Source organism: Tinamus guttatus, unplaced genomic scaffold (assembly GCF_059628265.1).
Source record: "Tinamus guttatus ecotype Peru unplaced genomic scaffold, ASM5962826v1 Tinamus_guttatus_pri_ptg000434l, whole genome shotgun sequence".
Lineage (NCBI taxonomy): Eukaryota > Metazoa > Chordata > Aves > Tinamiformes > Tinamidae > Tinamus > Tinamus guttatus.
In genome coordinates, this window is record NW_028288968.1 from 1869504 (window position 1) to 1888734 (window position 19231).

The 19231-nt window shown below is 45.9% G+C and overlaps 1 protein-coding gene across 1 annotated transcript in view; it reads left to right on the top strand.

Moving 5' to 3' along the window:
- EXOC4 (exocyst complex component 4) overlaps window positions 1-19231 on the top strand; it is a 301672-nt gene that overhangs the window by 239419 nt on the left and 43022 nt on the right. The window contains exons 13-14 of the mRNA XM_088531798.1: window positions 4159-4314; window positions 14457-14635. Of these exons, the coding sequence (XP_088387924.1) occupies window positions 4159-4314; window positions 14457-14635 (335 nt within the window). The remainder of the gene's footprint in view (window positions 1-4158; window positions 4315-14456; window positions 14636-19231) is intronic.

A 19231-nucleotide genomic window follows, 5' to 3' on the forward strand; every position in this document is an offset into this window, starting at 1 on the left:
GCATGTTCATATTTAGTTGCCTGACTTTGAGCCTCTGTCCTGTGTCCCCAACCCTTTTGTATAGATCTTTCTTCATGCTCCTATAGTCAACCAACCATCCTCTTGCAATCTGAAGAGTCTGAATAAAGGAATCAGTCATGCCAGTTGTTCTCTCTAGTCTGTAAAAAGAGATGGACATCTCCAGAGAGTGATTCTGCTTTATACAAATCTGGCTAAACCCTCTGGAGGTGCCCAGCTTACTCCATCAGTTATGAAGACAGTTATGGTAGTGCCTGGCCTCCTAGCTTAAGTATTTCTGATAAATTTGTACAATTAGGTGGGGTAAAACTGGGTGTAAATCTCTCTAAACCTTGCTAAAAAGGAAAGAAAACGTGGTTTCTGCTTTCCAGCCAGCAAAATAGAACTATTTTTTTTTAGTTCCTTTATATAGATAAGGAAATGAGCAGTAGAATCAAACAAGGTATTATGGGACATCTGCAGACACCTGGGGTTTCTTGAACCCAAGGGAACTGCTCTTGCTGCTTGGTTGAATACTCACTATTGGCATCTTCCCCTTTCTCACACTACCTTTTTGAGCCTTAAGTTGTCTTGTTGGTTCTCAAAGCTTTGGAGCTTTGGGGATGCAGGAATGAGTCCTCAGGCCATAAGGTATCTGGACCAGGTTGAGCACCTGCTTTTAAACTCTCATTATTGTGAGAAAACCTCACTATGGGAACCTGACCTTGGCACTGGGAAGATTAAAATTGATTCCTGAATACATTTGGCACCAAGCAAGAGTTTTAGGAAAAAGGTGTTTTCCTAAGAAAAAGCCTTGGCCGTGTGCAGGGACAGTCTCACTGTGCTGTGCAGGCAGTGATGCAGATGAGGAATGCTGGTGCTGGCAGGTGTTTGATGATCAAAACTTGCAGAGCTGTGGAGGGGACAACCTTCCTCACCCCTTCACCATCACCTGTGCAAGCATCACACCTCTTCCCTCTCCCGGGAGCTGGATGCCACCAGCCCCGCAGATGGCACTTTCCATGGCCAGTTGAGCTGTATATTAATGAGTAGCTTGTAGCACTGGTGGTAACAAGTATATCCTCGTTGAAGTGACAGGAGTAATTACATAGGGCTTGGAAGGGGCAAGGAAAGGTGTTTGAACGGAAGCATTGTGAGATATGTGCTAAAACATGTCATCGTGTCTTGCGATAATGCTCTTGAGGACCTGAATTAGGTTGGCATTGATAGGAAGTTACGGAGCTTGGAAACTGGCTGGTGTGCTAGAAACAAGGGGTTATGAGCAGGGATGGTGCAAGTGACGGAGAAAAACGGGTGTCTGATGATTCCACCCTCTTCAGCGTCTTCATTAATGAGGGGGTGGTTGGAGCTAAAACCAACACGTCAATAAAAATCAGGAAATACCGCAACCATGAGAAGAGTGAGGAAGTAATTCAAAGGCACCAACTTGGGGCAGTGTCTCAACACTGATTAAATCCAACCCTCTATTGATTTTGATGGAGAATTCCGCTCAGAGCCCCAAGGGCATGTGGTCCCAGGCGTGACATAACGCTAAGAAGCAAGAAAGACAGGAACAACATGGGCTAAGCTTGGAAATGATGACCCTGGAAAAGCAAGGACACCCCAAGCTCAGTCTGAATTTGCAAGTTGATACTGCAGCAAAACAGCTTCCTCTTTCTCCTTTCCTGACACCCACTCCACAAAGCAACGGGATTTGGGGTGGACATGGATATTACGCATCATAAAACCGGGAGCTGGCTCTGTCCTCTGTCCAGCTCCTCGGAAGACTCCCAAAGATGACATTCGTTCCCTGGGCTGCAGTAAGTCTGTAAATAATTGAAGAGTGCAAACAGTAAGAGCAGTAATGTACTGAGGCTGCTGCAGGGAAAATTACTGGACGTAATGGGTAGAAACTGAGTAAAGTAAAACATAGGCACACTGTCAGGATTGTTCCTTTTTTTTTTCTTGTCGAAGAGTTATATTTATTCAACTGTGAAATAGACTCCCAAGGGAAGGAGTCTATTACTGTAGTCATTTAAATTCAGCCTGGACAAAGCACTGACTAATGCAGTCCAGGGAACAGTTGTCCTGCCTCGGAAGAGAAATGGCCAGAAATCATTTAATTCATTTTTTTCTTTTTTTCTTTTTTTTTGTTTATTTTTTTTCTTCTGTCTTAGATGTCAAAGAGCATTTTTTTTCTTCTTTTTTTCTTAGTTTTCATGAGGGTGTTAGGTAGAACCTTCCTTTTTGCAAATGGAAAAACATTGGGTTCCTAATAGCAACAGAAGGCCAAATTGAAATTTTGATGCCGAGATCTTCTGTGGCTGGAAACAAACCTCATTCTTTTTGTTTGTGGCAGATTGAACATGAAATTTAAAAATAAGTAAAATTCATACGTAAGTGTATGTGACAAATTCATTTTCACAAATAGCGTGTACTTACTGAGCAGAGGCTGTTTTCTGGGTGGGTGAAAGAAATGATGGGTTGCTCAGTGCTGGTGGGAAAAGAAGCAATTTGCTCTGTTTCAAGACAGATCAGTGTCGGCTCGTGCCTTGATGCCCTTTTCACTGCACTCCCTTTTGAACCTTGTATGCTCAGTGTGTTGTTACTTTTATTTCTGTTCACTGACCGCGACATGGCTTTGAGGAAATTCAGAGTGAGGCTGGTTAATTCACATAACCCCCTATAAAGGTGCAGCCTCTTTAGTGTGGTCACCCTGCCCAAAATCAGAGTCTGAATGCTCCTGCCTGATCTGAGATTGATTTGCCATGGGCACCACGCTGGCTTGGATCCAGCAGCCTGGGAGAGAGCTCCACAGGTTGCAGATTGAGTTGGCACATCCTGAACCTGCACAGATAAATCCACACTGCATGACCCAGCAACTCCAAACTCTAGTTAAAAGATGCAGCATCAAGCCTCCAGGTCTCTTTGAAGGACAGAGTATCTACCTTCAATAGATTCTCCAACAGTTCTTCAATAGTAGTTGCAGAAATAGATCCACGCAGCATTGGCAGCTCTTCATGGGACACAGTAAAACCAAACTAGATGCCTTGTAGCCTTGGGAGCAAGGGATGCTGCATGTTTCAAGGGCAAACGCAGGTCTGGAGCCTTGTCTGTAGAAGGTCTGTAGAAGGACTTGCTCTGATCGGTCTTGTAGAGCATGGGGGAGATGCTGAGTCTTTTGTTCATTGACAGCTAAGCATCTCCTTAGGAAGAGGACCTGCTGACGCTTTTTCTTTTTGGTGCTTCCTTAACTGTCATTTCCCTTTGTAAGAGGTGGAAAAATACTTCCCAGATCCTTGCGGTCTACAGAACAAACCAAGACTAGGTGAGCACTTTCCACCTCAGCTCACCAGAACCAGTGAAATAGGAAATACCACTGAGGACTGGGCTGTATGCGCTGGTGGTCATTCAGGAGCAATCCTGACACAGAAATCACCGGCTTCTCCAAATGCAGCATCACTTTTGTCTCCTGGAATTGCCAGTGAGGATTTCATATTAGTTACACTGCCAAAAATGTGAAACGGGGAAAGTCTTCATAATTGGGATGTGTTGTGATCTTTGATTCAGTTTTGTCCATAAACACGATTGAGCTGAAATCTCTATTGTTAGATGTTTGGGATAGCTGGAGAGCAGATCAAGGGCCCTTCATTTCCTTTCATTGCTTCAGATGTCCTCCCCAAGTTGGGACACTTAGTTGCACTGAGTTGGTGGCTTCCACCCAGCCCTCACTGGGCAGGTTTCCACCTTGCAGTCACAATGCGATCGGCAGAGGCTGGCAGGCTCAGTTGAGATTGCAGAGACCAAATGAGCCAGAGAGAAACTACCTTCTCCCTCTACTATACACAGAATCACCATCTTTGTTATGCAAAAGTCAAATGACATCAAGAGAAGGGAGGATCTGGTGCCTTATCCCTTCAGGGACCTAATAAAGGTACATCTAGAGAGGTGAGTGTGAGAGGAGCTCACATTACATCCATGAGGTGTTGACTTCCTTTGCCCAGAAGATGACATTCTTTGTTGAATTGCTGTTTGGACCCGTTGATCACTGCAGTTTGCTTTGCGCATTTGTATGCGATAGGGATTTTATCGAATAATTGTGGGATCACATGGTGAGAACGATTTGCTCCACACTAATGTGCTTGCTGCTGGTTTCTCTAGGAGCATCGTGCAGTCGGATGAAAAGCTCGTCATCAGCGCCTCCTGGGCCAAGGACGACGATATCAGCAGGCTCCTGAAATCTCTGCCCAACTGGAGCAACATGGCTCAGCCCAAGCAATTGAGACCCAAGAGGGAGGAGGAGGAAGACTTCATAAGGTAAAATATTTCAGAGTTGAAGCTGTAATACAAAATAATGGTGTTTGTGTAGTTGTTGTGTCCCCAGGTGTGAGAGAGTGTTGAGACATGTGGTCTCTCCTTCAGAAACATAAGAAAGCCTATGTCCTCGTGCCACTAAGATATAGGCAGGCACCAGTTTTGGTGAACTGAGACTTCACTGTCCAAAGACTTTCTGTATGTTATTAGGATTCAGTTCTGTTGACTGTGCCAAGAACTCACTGGGAAAATTTATTGCTTCTGGGAGCTTTCTGGACTCCTGCTTATCAGTCCCTGTCCATCATGGACTGAGAGATAAACCTGCCTGAACTTCTTTGCTGTTCAAGAGAAAGGAGAAAGTGAAGCTCCTTCGGTGATCCAGCAAGTACAGAAGAGCAAGGCCATAGTTCAACACAGAGGTTTCAATGGCAGTGCCAGCTTGCTGCTTTCCTGCCCTTGCTGATTGTTCCTGCTTGCTCGGTGGTTCAGACACGGCTGATGATTGAAGAATTGTGTTGTGACCAGATCAGGAAGGTCAGAGAAAGAGAAAGAATAATTTTTAATTCAGGCAATTCCTTGCTCTGCTTCATGGTGCTGCCTTGACCATTCCGGCCAACAACACCGTGACCTGCTGGAAAGGCCAACTGGTTGTACTGGGCAGGAGTTCCTCGAGCTGTCACTGTCACCAGAGCTGTCCTGCGTTCGAGCCATGACCCAATGATGTTTCACCTGTGTCCCAAGCCCAGGAGCTGCGTAAAGAGAGCAGGAAGGTCACAGGTCTTGAAAAACAACATCAGCTGCAGAGGGGTTTCTTTCAGAGGCAGATTATTGTATCCAAACAAGGTTGTTTATGCCTATTTTTTAAGGGAAGTAAGAGCCTAAAACAACTTCTGAAGAGACAAATGGACAGATTGCCTTTCCCCACACACTGTAAATTCCTTAGTTTCTGAATCATTGGCGCATCGTGAAGAAAGCAGCCCTCTCTGTCACTCCAACAAGTCACAGAGCTGCCTGTGATTCCCATCACTATTCATCACTTCCTTGATTGGCATTTGGCTATAAAACTGTAGGAGTAAGTGAAGCTGTTGAAAATTAAAGTCTAATTTGCCTAGATTGTCATTTTACTTATTCATGTGAATTCAGGAACAATAACATAAAGATGACGCAGTCTAGGGAGAGGAACGACAGAGAGTGTAAAATATGTCTAGTCACAGAAGTGTTTGCTCATATTGGAGTGGGGATCATCAGCATGACAGTGGTTCGGAAATCTGTGGTGATGCTGGAAGAGAGAAGCATGCAAGAGCCTGTGAGGGCTTTGTGCTTAAGGCTTATTTGAGGTTTGTGGGTTCAGTCCTGGCCCCCATCTTCGCCTTTCTCCTCTGTTTCTTCTGCTCAGACTTGTTTGGGAATTTACCCAGCCCTTGGCATGAGCTGGGATGTCCGCCCAGACTGTGATTTCTGAACAATATGCTTGGAAAATACAGAGTTCCCATGGGGTAATGCTGGGCACTACGGGTTGAACTTCCCCTGGGAGTGTGAATTCCCAGGGAGACTTCAGCTGAGGGCCAAGCTCATGGTGCCTTTAGCAGAGCCAAAATCTTGATCCTAACATCCATTTCTTTCTGATGTTATTTTATCATCCATTCGTTGAAACATTTCCTCTGTATCAGGTATGTTAGAGTGGAAAGGCCTATTTGTCATCTATGAAATCTCTATGCCCTGTTCTGCTTCTTGTTTTCCACCTAGATATGAGGACAAATTTCTTTTCTTGGTTCTCTGTTTGCACAGAGCATCGTATTTTAAGCTCCAGTTCCTCAGAGTGCTGTTTGAATGCTCCTGTAGCATTAATTTAAATGATAATAATTGGCCTGGGCCCTTTTTAGCCATTGATGGTAAGCAACATGGCTTATAAAGTTCCTCGAGAATCCGTGCCATGCTTGAATAGGTCTCTCCTGCAAGCTTAAAAATAAAATTAATTGCTTGTCCTTTTTTTGGTCATCTTCTTTCTGCTTAAGCATATTTTATCAGACTTTCTCCTAATACAAAGTAACATGATTTCTTTGCTGCCGTTGCTTCTTTCTCTTCATCTTGGTATTGCTGATGAGTTGGGCAAGACGCTGCCGTAGCGTTCGCTGCCTGAACGTTGCCCAACCAGAGGGAAACGGGTCCTGAAGACACACGAATAAGGCTCCAGTCACTGTGATGAGAGGGTCTGGGAGAGCTCATTTCATCCTGTGTTTAACCATCCAAGATATCTGAAGGAACACCATCAGCTTGATGTATAGGTACCCATGTGTGTTCATAGACCTTGCCCTTCAGCTATCAGGGACAGGAGTTACTGCCCCTTCATTAAAAGGAAGGTTTAGAGCAACAAGAGGAGACAAGAGAAACGTGAAGATATCTTGGGAGGAAGGATGAGATCTCCTTTTTCTCTAAGGGAACATCTGTGGGAAGAGTTGAGGAAACTGCACTGAGCAGAACCTACTCCACAGTCCCTCCAGTGGCCCCTGGTGCAGGGAAGGGAGTGAGTCTTGTCAAAGAGGCCCAGTTGTTCTTGAAGAGCAAACTCATGTTTAAAGGGGAACAAAAGCTTTACATTAAACAAGTATTTTCCTTAACGGGCTCCAGAGGGCAAGCTGTGATTGAAGTCCTCTCAGCCATGCTCCATTTTTCATGCAAGGGAAGGAAACTGAAACATGGGAGTGTGTTCAGCCTGGACATAAACCAGCACTGACAGCTGCGCCTGAACTCCTCGGTAGCATCACTTTACAAATGCTGCTAAATTAAACACGTCCTGAAAGTTTAGCACTTCGTTTTGAACTGCAGCAGGAGGAGATGCCAGTGCCCTGTTTTCTTTCCCTTCCCCTCCCCAGGTTTCCTGTAACTCATTTGTTTAATTAGAGTGAAGACTCCAAGAGCGGTGCCTTTCCAAAAAAACTCATGCATATCTGCGTTGACAGTGATTGATTCTGTTGTCTTAACCTGCCACTATCTTCTTTTTTTTTTCTGCAAATAGATGTCAAAAGGCAGGGTAAGATGCTAACAGAATCTCCCCATTAATATTCCTGTGGGGTCGGCCAGACAAAGAGACCTGATTGAGCATATTATAGTAGCTCAAAACTTGGCAAGGGGCAAAAGGAATGAAAAGTCATGCCTCTATGCGTATAATTAGTTTTTAAAGCTCTGAAGGCTACTTGGCACCGGGGCGAGTGTGAAATATGCTGCCCTTATCGCTTTATAAAGGTTAGCCTTCAGTTCATTACTGAATCAGATATGTTGGTGATAAAACCCAAAGATGCATCATTTCCAGGTTTGCCTGTGACAAGGGAAAGAAATGTAAAAAAGGACTCGGGCTCTGGCCGCCCTTGAGTTACAGGTGAAATTCGTGGATGTCAGTGCTGCTCTGCAGCACGAGGGTGAGCAGGACTGCGGATCAGGAAGGGCTTGCTGGCCATCCCCGGGATTAAGTGGAGTTAGTTTGCAGCTTGCGCCGCAATGCAGCTCGTTCTGGTGGCAGATCTCAGCTCCCCAGTGTGTGTTAGGAGGAAGATGGAGTGATTTCATTTCTTCTCGCCTCTTGACACCAGCAAGCTCCCAAAGCGCCTAAATTTGCATCTGATTCTCAGGGTGAAGTTAATGGAGCCAGAAAAAAATTCTCAGCATCACCATGTACCGTATGACTTTTCCTTCCCTTGCTTCAGCTTTTTTGTTTCTTTTTTAATGAGGATAACCCTGCCCGCAGAAGGCACTGGTTGCCTGCTGCAGCCTTCGCTGCCCCTGCGCCTCCGTTTGCCTGCGGATCCTCACCAGCTCTGCATCAAAAGAAGGGGCCCTGTGCTAGCAATGAGGAAGGTGACCTAGAAGGACCACCAAATCCTCCCTTGACCTTTCTTCTAATCATTTAAAATGTCGTTGCTCGGGACAGTTACACTATCCCTGTGTCTTATTAGGGATGTCTCGTCTTCGCTGGGTTGATGCCGATGCTCTGACAATAGGGGCCTTGTCATCCGTTGTAGTTTAAGCCATCAATGCTCAAATGTTAGTGATTCTAGTTTAGTGTTGGGTGGGCTTTTCAAGGCATAATTTTGGCCAAGGAAGCAGTGCCACAGGCTGAGTTATCCCAGGGGAGGCAACTGCATGGAGAGCTTGAGCCGTTACCCAGTCCTGTGGAGCACACCCAAAATGAAGAGTTAAGGTAGCTTTACAAATATGTGTATTGAAACTGTATCCTGGGAACTGCTAACTCTCCAACACCTATGTGTCATGCAGCAAATGTCCTATGTGCTCTAGGAGAGGGCATGGTCCATTGGGACCTCCCAGGTTTGCCAGCAACGCTTTACAGTGACGGGGTTGCATCACCAGGGCTTCTTCTGAACGTGCCAGCAGCAAAGATACTCGTACACCCCCTGGTCTGCCCTTGGTGGCGCTTGAGCTCTACATGGCACCAGCAAGGATGCTGAGCTGCCCTTCCCACTAAGATGTGAGTGTAAAGATGTTCCTATCCAGCCAGAGCTCCGAAATGCCCCTAGTTCTGAACATTGCTGGCCTGAACTGAGTGACATCTCGAGAGCGATGCGGGCAGTGATAGTCTGTGCAAGCAGCGGGAGTGATCAAAGCCCTCCGCTCTCAACGGCAGTTGATTGCGTGCTGGAAATGCTCGAGAACGAGATCTCACCTCCTCTGCTTCTCATCGGGGGCCCAGCGCAGAGCTGGGGATGTGTAATTAAGTGTAGCTCTGTTCCAAACGCAGAGCTTTGGGTAGTCCTGGGAGCGGGATGCAGATTTAAAGGAGCTCGTGGTTCGAGGCATGTCTGCTGTCGCACTGAAGTGGTTTCGAAGGGCTCCCAGGAGCTCCTCCATGGAGCCTGCTCAAGGGCAGTCAACTCAACGGATGGCTCCTATGCTCCAGGCCTGATGACAGCTTGAATCGCTTCAGCTGCTTCCAAAGGGATCAGTGTGGTTTAAACCTCCCATCGTGTAGAGCAACAGCGTGTTGAGGCTTGCAGGGAATGATTTTCAGAATAGGGAATGAGCTGAGCCAATTTGCATTCTTAAGGCAAAAGCGTTGCTTTAAGGCCTTCAAATCCTTAACTTGGCTCCATGCAACGTTGATGTCAGCAGCAGCTCTGACTTCAGGTTCTGTTTTTGAGCAGAGACCACCAGCCAGACTCATCATTGCTTGTGACACCTCTCTGGACAGTCTGAAGGTATTAACAAAGGTCAAAAGAGCAGCTTTTAGTCAAAATCCAATTCTAGGTTGTCCCATCCGCTGCCTGGTAGGTGTTTTGTTGTGCTGCGTTTGGCACTTTCCATTATTTTTATTCTCTTTCGATCCTTGGCCTGTTGCATAGTTCTCTTCTGAATTGTTGATGTTCTACAGGAGGCGTTTCGCGTGTCCTTTTCCCTTATCTCTCCTTTCCCTTTTCAACTGTAAATTCTCTTTTTTCCCTGTCCCTTTCTCTTCAAAAACACATGGTCTTCCTCTCCCAGTTCTGAGACTCTGTTTATTGGATTCACAATATTTTAATAGGACAAATAGATGAGATTGAAGGCAGGCAGCAGGCTCTGTACACCTTTTCTTCTCCTCCCTTGGGACTATGAATCCAGGTCTGCTGCTGGTATGAGTCATATCTATTTGATAGCGGTCTGCTCCTTTCTATGAAAAGAGCTTCTGAAGTGCATTTTGGATCCTGCAGAAAAATACATTTACGTGTGCTCATCACGAGCACAACAGACACCAGGTCCTATTGCTGTTGAGAGGCTCATGGAGAGACACAGAGTTGAGTGAGCACCTGAATCTACACAGGGCATCTTCATACCTACCACGCAGAGGTGGGACCCGCAGAAGAAGTTTCCTTCTGCCAGCACTTGTCTTGGGAAGACAAAGAAATGTTAGCCATAGATTTGGGGATTTCTTATTTTTGTTCGTTTCATGGAGTTGGGGGTTATGTTCCTCTGGACCTGAATCCAGGAAGAATCTCACAGCTTTGGCTTCATTACACCTACAGACCGCATCTGCTGTTGAAACGAATGCAGCAATGCCTGGCTCTGCTCGGATACAGGGATTTTTTGGGTTAATATGGATGCCTCTAAAGTGCTTAGCAGCAATGAGGAAGGGAGGCAGGGGAGGGACGCAGAGATTCGGCTTTTCCACAAGGCTTTAACAACAGCTCCTGCTTTAACAAGATTTCCTATCTCTGAATCACATCATTAGAGCCACCCAATACACTCCTATAAGGCACTTGCTTGTCTGCTCTGATAAATTGCATCATCTAAACTTCACAAGACTGGAATATTCAAATAAATTTTTGAGGAATGGTTTTGCGTGATGTTACGACGTGCGACTGGCAATTAGTGGTGGTTGCTTTTCCGCGGTGCTCTGACCTCTCGGGAGAGATCTGGAGCTGCCAATGGTGCCGCTCCTCCGCAGGGATCCACAAGTTGTTGTCGAGCCTTTCTAAATCCCAGCAAACCTCAAAGCTGGGGCCTTCTTAGGATGGGCTCTACCTTAGGCTGGTGGTGTGAATTTATATCCACTGAGGGGCCATCAGCACTGCCGTGTCCTTTGGGCACTGAGAAGAACATCCTCACATTGCTGAATTTTTAAAATAGCTTCAGGTGTTGAGTCTTTGAGACAAGATCAGATCTTGGCAGAAAGCAACTGGGTTTGGGGTTACGGGTCTTGCTGCAGCGAAGCAGTGAATCCTTGGGCAGCAGTTGCCCACGTGGGTTGGTTTGTTTTGCTGCTGGCTGCATTTTTTGTGCTTTTTGAACAAACTCGAGAGCAACATGAGGCCACAGACCACCTTTTTCTTCCCTCTTTAGAAGTAGGAGCATAATAGCAATTTCTTCAAAATGGGAGATCTGCCTGCCATGGTAATTTCTATACACAGGTTTTAAATGCAGTCCTCAAGCAGGAATTCAGGCTCTGTGGCTCATTATATAGCTCGGGCAATGCAAGGACTTCTATGTGCTGCGATGTCCCCGCCTGTAAGTGGCCTTCAATGTACTCCCTTGGGGCTCCTCAAGAACAGGGCTTGAGTTTTGCCCCAATATGAAAGCTCCCACCAAGAAGCAGCTGGGCGGTGAAGAAGTGTGCTTGGATTTTCCTTATTCCCTGTGTAGTCGGTATGCAATATTAATCTCCTTGCTGAGCATGGGGTGTTCACACACCTGAAGGGCTCTCCAGGGAGTGGAGCGTTCCCTTTTGTTCAGGTTCTGCAAAGCTCTCCATTCTGAGCCGCTGCGTTGCGGTGTTTTCTCAACGTCTAAAATCTCCATCTTTCTCACTAGAAATGTCCATACGTGAGAGCTCACCCTAAGTCGTGGGGTGGCAGAGTCCCAAGGAAGCGTTGGGATTAGGATAGGATGGAAGTTGTGTTTTCAAAGCCATGGTAATTCATCCCAAGGACCCCCACAGAGCTGTCAGTATTAGGGACCTCAAAAACTAATAACATGATGTGACTGCAGATCTTTTCATACATGGAGGATTTATTTGCAAAATCTCTCTGCTCTCCCTGTCCAAAGTATACACTTACAGCTGCAACTGTGCCAAGAAAAGTATTGGCTGATAAACAGTATGGGAATCATAGGTCCAAGGATGCTATTTTAATGCAAGTATTCACAAGAAAAACATCAAGATTGCATGCTCTGCTGTCACTTCCTTACCTTTAAATGCTTAGCCTAGCAAACTTGGAGACAGAAATGCACCTAGTGAATGCTCTCTCAAGCAGGGATCCAGAACAACAGCAAAAAATTGTTTGCGAACAGCAAGTTTGAAATGCAATTCCTGGGCTCCAGCAGAACTCGACTGAGTTACCTTCTGAAACAAGAGTTTCTCGCTGCAGTTTGTCTGTGTTATGGATTGCAGCTTGCACAGAGCAGTGAAATAGGGGTTCTTCAGACCAAAATGTCTGTTAAAGAAAGCAATCAGATGTATTTGCTGTCCTTGTGATACCAGCTTGTGTTGCTGGTTTAGGATGAATGGCAGAATCTCATGCACCCCAGCAGTAGTTTAGGGTAGAGCATCATAGAGAGGACCTCATTTGTATTCCTCCCAGGTGTAAAAATGCAAAATGCACCCTGCTTTGCTTTCTATAGACTATTAATGTAACGGTTCCTCAAGTGGGAGGCTGCAAAGAGCTCCCTTATTTTCATGTGTTTTGTATGGATAAGTCACATTCAAGGAGGTAGAAACCAACGTGTCCTTTCCTACTTGCCCATCTGGGCAATGGATGCAGCTGCCCGCAGGATTTGATAACCTAAATCAAGAGAGGTTCAGCTGGGGACAAAAACATATCCTTGAGATGTCTTCTGCTCTCCAGGGACCAGAAAGAGTCCCCGTATGTTTGTTCCATGATGGAGCAAGGGGAGATGTTTCCTGCCTGCTGTGAAAGTCAAAGACAGGTTTTTATGTAAATAGATGAACATGCATTTCCAAGCAAAGAGTGATCAAACCCCAAATATGAGCTTGGGACACCTACTTTAATGTATTTGCCTTCAAAATCCTGTTTGGACTTCCAGTGAGCCACTTTGCCTTTCCTAGCTCATGGGCAGTATGAGGAAAAACATGGGCAATGAGCAGATTTGAATAACTCTTGCACTCCAAGCAAGAAACTTTATCCGAATCTCGTGGAAATACCCTTTTGGAAAAGCTTTCTAGGGATTTCCTGAAGCACAAAAAAGTTTTTATTATTTCAGATAGCCAGAATGGGTCAGAATTAACCTCATCTTATGGAGGAGCAGCTAAATTAACACTGCTGTATCCCTTTGAGGATGAAGACGTTCTTGTGGCTCAGTTCTCCAATGTAGCCAATAGAGAAGGTTCCTCCAAAACCACACTACCAAGGATATAGCCCTGAGGCAACATATTTTTCATTGTCAAGCAGAAGAAAATCCTCAAAGATATTTTTTTAATGAAGGTTATTTTTATTTTATGCTTCTAATGAATTCAGCCGAGCAATTTTAAACCATTTCAGCGTCGTTGTTTTCTTTCTCAAGTGACAGCGAAGTCCCACAAATCTAGTGAGATGCTGGCAATAAAAGTACTTAGCAAGTATATAAAATGCCACTGCTGGAGTTATTTTGCTGCAGCTCGTTGCAGCTATTATGCTCAGCAGCATGATTCCTCATTGTAAGTTCATAAAAGATCTAATGACGGGAAGTTGAGGTTTGCAAAGTTGAATGAAAGTGGAATGCAAATTTGTCACAAAAAGAGCAACTAATGATTGGAACCGTGTACAGAGGCCCCCGTGCCGTCACTTGGAGTCTTTCAATAAACTATTTCATCCAGAAGCTGTTGGAATTAGATGTAGGAAGCATTGCCTGGCATTCCCCATGCTGCACAAAAAGTCCTACCAGAGGAGAGCTGCTGCTGCAATTCATTTCTTAACCTGCAGAAGAGGGAAAAAATGCCGTGAAAATCCATCCAGGGCTTTTCCCTAGTAGCTCTTCACAGAGGTGAGTATTGGGGAAGCCTAATGTCAATGCAAATGCTGGAGCACGGCATCGGCTTGAGCATCTACAAACCTTGAAGAGAGTTTTTATTTCAGGTATTATGTACAAATCATCATTTGATGCAAAAACATTCATCTTGGTCATCCCTTTTCACCAGGTGCTGCATCCATACCGATAAAATAACGCACAGAGTAATACTCAGGGGCATTTTTTGTTGTCCTTTTGTCCTTTTAAGCCATCAGTTTTCGTGGAAATGTATGTTCTTTGGGAGTATATATGAACAAGATTGATTCAGGGGTTGGAAGGACTGACTCGCAAGGGAAGATTACAAGACCTGCATATGCAATACGTTATTTATGCATATTACACGGAGATGTGGAAAGCATCTGCAGGGCTCTGCAAGGTGTTAACGCCAACGGGAAGGGGCATTGCAGTTGGCTGGGCTGCAATTTGCAACTAAAGGGAGTAAAATTAAATTGAGAGCTTGTGAGCGAGAGGTGTTGCGAGCTGCAGAACTTTGCATTCTTTGTCACGAGGCATTTTGAAAACCCCAGCAGGCAAATTTCTGCAAACGACTCGCTGGGATGTTTTGGCACTGGCCAGTCTGATGCTGCCAGGGATGGGGCTGCTTCCTTGTCCCAGGGACCCGGCGCTCGAGTCACGTTGGGTGGTTTTGCTCTGTGTTTCAGGGCTGCTTTCGGCAAGGAGTCGGAGGTTCTTATCGGAAACCTGGGGGATAAGTTGATCCCTCAGCAGGAGATCCTGCGCGACGTCAGCGACCTGAAGGCCTTGGCCAACATGCACGAGAGCTTGGAGTGGTTGGCTGGACGCACCAAGGCGGCCTTCTCCAGCCTCTCAGCCACCCAGGGTAAGCAGCAACCGTGGGCAAAGGGCACCTTTGGGACAAAACCTAGATGATTAAAATGTAGTGGTGGGGGGGAACCTCCTCTCGTGCTTGATTTGAAAGGGATTTTCCATCTGTTGACAACGTTGGGTCCTACCAGCTTGCAGGTCACCCATAGCATCTCTGCTAGGCATGTTCAGCCCTTCAGGAGCACCTAAAGCAGAGCAGCCCGACCTCCTTCGCCCTGGTGAACACTATGATGGGACATCAGTTCTGGCTGCCTGGTGGGTGAGGATGCCAGGAGCATCACTCCCCTGGTTTAATAGCACAAAAGGCTTTTCCAGTAACATGCCACGTGCACCACGGTGGCAATGCAGTGGTGTAGACATTGCTGGGGCACCATTCATGGCAGTCGGCTGCGTTGGAAAGAGGCAGCATTGCCCAGAAGGCGACATCCTTGACCGAGTAGCCACCTCCGTGCCGTGGTAGCCACACTGCAGCCCATGGGCTGCTGCTAAAAGTGTGATTATTGCTCATCTCAGGAGCTGAAAACCGTCAGCTCATCCGCTCCATCCGCGCGCCGCTTGCTCGGAGCAGCAGCCTCAACAATCTTTTCTTCTCCTTACAAAGAACTCAGGGATACGCAGCCGGCCAGTTAACAGAATTGGCAGTCTGCCGAGGCATCTCTTTTCAAACAGGCTTTTACGTAATAGATAGGCTGCAAAATGCCAGGTCCTTTTATTCTGATCATTTAGGGGAAGAGTTTTGGGTGTATACCAAGAAACAAATGCTGTAGAGCTTCAGACAGCGCACACTGAATAGTGTGACAACTCTTAATCCATGTCCCTTAGCGCTGCTGCTGTTACGAACTCCTGGGGATTTTATTCCGGCGCAGCTGGCACAGGGCTGAGCTTTTCTTAGGGCTTGGTTCTCGCCTGCCTGCTGTGACGTTCCCCAAAGCTGCCATGTGCCAGACGCTGGCCCTGAGGACGTAACCGTAAATTTGTTCTAACGCTTTGCATTGCCCTAGGTCCCTCTAGTGTCACGTCGTGCATTTTACAAGCACGGAGCACCCTCTCTTTTCTCCATGCAGGCGATACGGATTATATTAAATGCAGCTGCTCCGGGCATGGAAGGAAGCATCTGTTTAATTGTAACGCGGTGCTGTAGATGAGGAGTAGAGAAGAAGAGCTGAACAAAGAAAAAACCTTGCTTAGCTTGGTAGGATACCTGGGTAAAAGGGGACATACTGAGGAGGGACTGCATTTTGGCCATTTCTAGCAGTGCTGTCACCCAAAAGCACATTTCAGTGGAGAATTCAGCATTGAAAATCACCTCAGTCTTGTTTTCCAAGAAGGTGATGGGGACATTTGTTGGTACTAAACAGAACAGTGGTCACTTTATATCTCAGCTATGGATAGCGCTTCTCTCTAGCTGAGTGGTAATCTTAAGGCAAATGCTCTTAAAATTCAATAGCGAAATTCCCAGAACTTTATTTTAGTTCCAGAGGGACTACTTTTGGATGAAGAGTTATGTTCTGTCACAATTGTCAGAATCAGACTCATCCTTGATAATTTCAGTTTTATCTGGACCTCAAAACCTCAATATTTTCCAAACATAAAAGGGCACACACTTGACTTCCAAGGTTCTGAGAGGATGCTACATGCAGCTGTGAATACTCATAAAAGTAGGAAGTGTAATATTTTATTTGGCAGCATCCTGCTGACAATAAAAATCCATCTTCCTTTGTAATAACTTTATACAGACACACTGAAATGGCTGTATACAAATGCCAGGAGTGTCGGAAACAAGAGGAAGAAGCATCGATGTTAGGAACTGATAGTGGCTGTTGACCTCGTGGTTATAAATGAAACCTGGTGGGATCTTCCTCATAAATGGAACATCAATAGAGCCGACCACGGTCTATATGGGAGAAAGAAAAAGCGGTGCCGAGGGGCACAGGTGGTGGTGTAAGTCAGAAGTATTTACAAATCCAGCAATGATATATGGAGGAGCACAGTTCTTTGGGGAGGAGAATACAAAGAATGAAGAACAGAGGGAAAATGAGATGAGCTGCCTGTGAGCTTCCCACCCGGACGAGGAGGAGAACGGCAACGCAAATGTGCCTGGGCTGTGCTGGGAGGAGAACGGAGCTAAAACCACCGAGTTTTGTTTCGAAGTCATGCAAAGTTAATGCGGGCTGCTCCACACTCCTCTTTGCTGGTTTGATCACCTGCATTTCTGAGCATCAGATTGCTGCCAGCCCCAGCATGTTAATGAGAATCAGGGCACGGGAAGGAAGAAAACTGGGCAAAAGTAGAGCTGAATGAAGGATTTCTTTTTTTGCTACCCTTTACTGTAGCTCCTCAAACTCAGATCCAGATTGCCCTGAGTGGCTTCCTCGACTCCCAGCCCTTCAAAAGTTGCTTGACCTCTTAGAATCATAGGATCATAGAATGCTCAAGGTTGGAAGGGACCTCTAGGGATCATCTAGTCCAACCCCCTGCACACGCAGGGTCACCTAGAGCACGTGGCACAGGACTGCGTCCAAGCGGGTTTGGAAGATCTCCAGAGAAGGGGACTCCACAACCTCTCTTAGACCATTCTTCAGTTGAGCACGACTTTGTTTTTAAGATGTGCAGGTGTGAAACCGAAGATTAGCCCATCTGGACTGCTAGGGTCTTCCTACACAAGCAGGAGGCCGTTACTGCCCCCCGCTCAGTGTTGGGAGCTGAACTGAGCTGTTGGGCAGCTGCTGCCTTCCCTTGAGCAACTCTATCATCTTCTGCTTTATTGTGTGTTGTTCTTTGGAATAAATGCTGCATTATGGTGTCTATGCCTGAACAAAAGCAGTAATCCCATTAGCTGGTAATAATCCCATTAACGGGCAGGGTTTTATTATCTGTGCACACTGCATGTTGGGCCAATGCATGATGAGGAAAAGAAAGAAGTAAGGAACCAACTTGAGCAACCAACTCAACTAGTACTCAACTGGACTCAACTGACTGGTGCTCCTTGTTACGATGACGACTCAATGTGCATCTTAACTACCTCACCCTTCAGTTTTGGTACCCGCTCTCCTGCACGCTGTGTCTCATTTCCTAGCCAAAGTGTGTTTTCCCAATATTTGGGGAGTTTTCTGCCCTTCTAATATGTGAGCAAGTGGCAGATAGAAAGCACATGCCCATTTTTGGGACCTTCATTTTCTAGAGGCTCACTGCTATCTTGGAACCTTGAAATTAAATCTTGGCCTCACTCAGTTGGGACCAGAATTATTGGTGCTTTGCCAGAAATACCCTATCATCTCCACCATGTCCATGGTGTAGTGGTGGTAGCTGCGCTGTCCATCCTTGGAGAAAGTCTACTGCTTTTTCCTTGACTGTAAATGGGCAACTTCTGGACATAGCTAAAATGTTAGGACACGGCGAGACAGACTTGGAGACGTATTGGATGTCTATTGGGAAACCTGCTAAAAAAAGAGGGTTTTTCTGGTTGGTTTTGTGGTTGGGCTGCCGAAGGCCCCCTTACTCCAAATAAAAATTCAATAACCTTTCACTGTGAATGTGCCACAATTATCACCCATTTAAAAACAGTCTTGCTAATAGAGTGTTTTATCATGCTGGGCAGTCTCAGCATTCTTCATTATTTAGTGTTTGCTAAGCTGATGGCTCTTCCCTGGCTCTCCCCTTATCTGCATTCCCTCAGAATTGGATTTTGTATTTTCCGAAGCACTCAGATATGACAAAGTCATTTTCTTCTTCTCTTGTCTTTTGAGGGAATACAAACTTCTTTTTAACAATAACCATTTCGGGATTAAAGTTGCAGGAAGTGGATGAATTAGCCAGGGAAGTCGAGAAAATTTTTAATAGGTTATATATGAAAAAGGGAGTGAGATTTCCTCTCCTCTTCCTCTGCTGCTCCACAGCTGTGCTGTACAGATGTGTTGCGCACACATCCTTTTCCCCTGCCTGAACTTCAGCCGTCTGAAACCCTCTGAATATTGAAAAAAAATATCATCCATCATTATGGATGATGAAGAAGTTGGGGCAATCTTTATATTTTTAAAGTGATTGCATTTTGTGGGTGGATAGAAAGATGGAAGATGAGCCATTAGTGCAGCGAGCTGTGGGTGCCCTTTGGAAGCCCTTTTGGCATCTTCTTGACTTTGGATGCTGCAGTCAGCAGCTCGCGCCCAGCTGAACGGAGCACTGTATTTAAAACATGAAGCCAGGCTGGTCTTCTCTTCTAGATGACTTTTTGGAAGCCAAGTGAAGTATCACTGAATCCCAGAATGGCTGAGGGTGGAAGGGACCTCTAGGGATCACCCAGTGCAGCCCCTGCTCCAGCAGGGACACCCAGAGCACGGGGCACAGGGTGGCATCCAGGCGGGTTGGACATCTCCAGAGAAGGAGCCTCCACAGCCTCTCTGGGCAGCCTGTGCCAGGGCTCTGGCACCCTCACACCAAGGAAGTTCTTCCTCACATGGACGTGGAGCTGCCTGGGTTTTAATTTATACCCATAAAGTATTTACATTTACAGTATGAGTTTGTGCATGTCTATTGATAAGTAGATAGGCTTGCATCTGTCCAAAGCTTTGCCAACTCCATTATCCTCACTTTC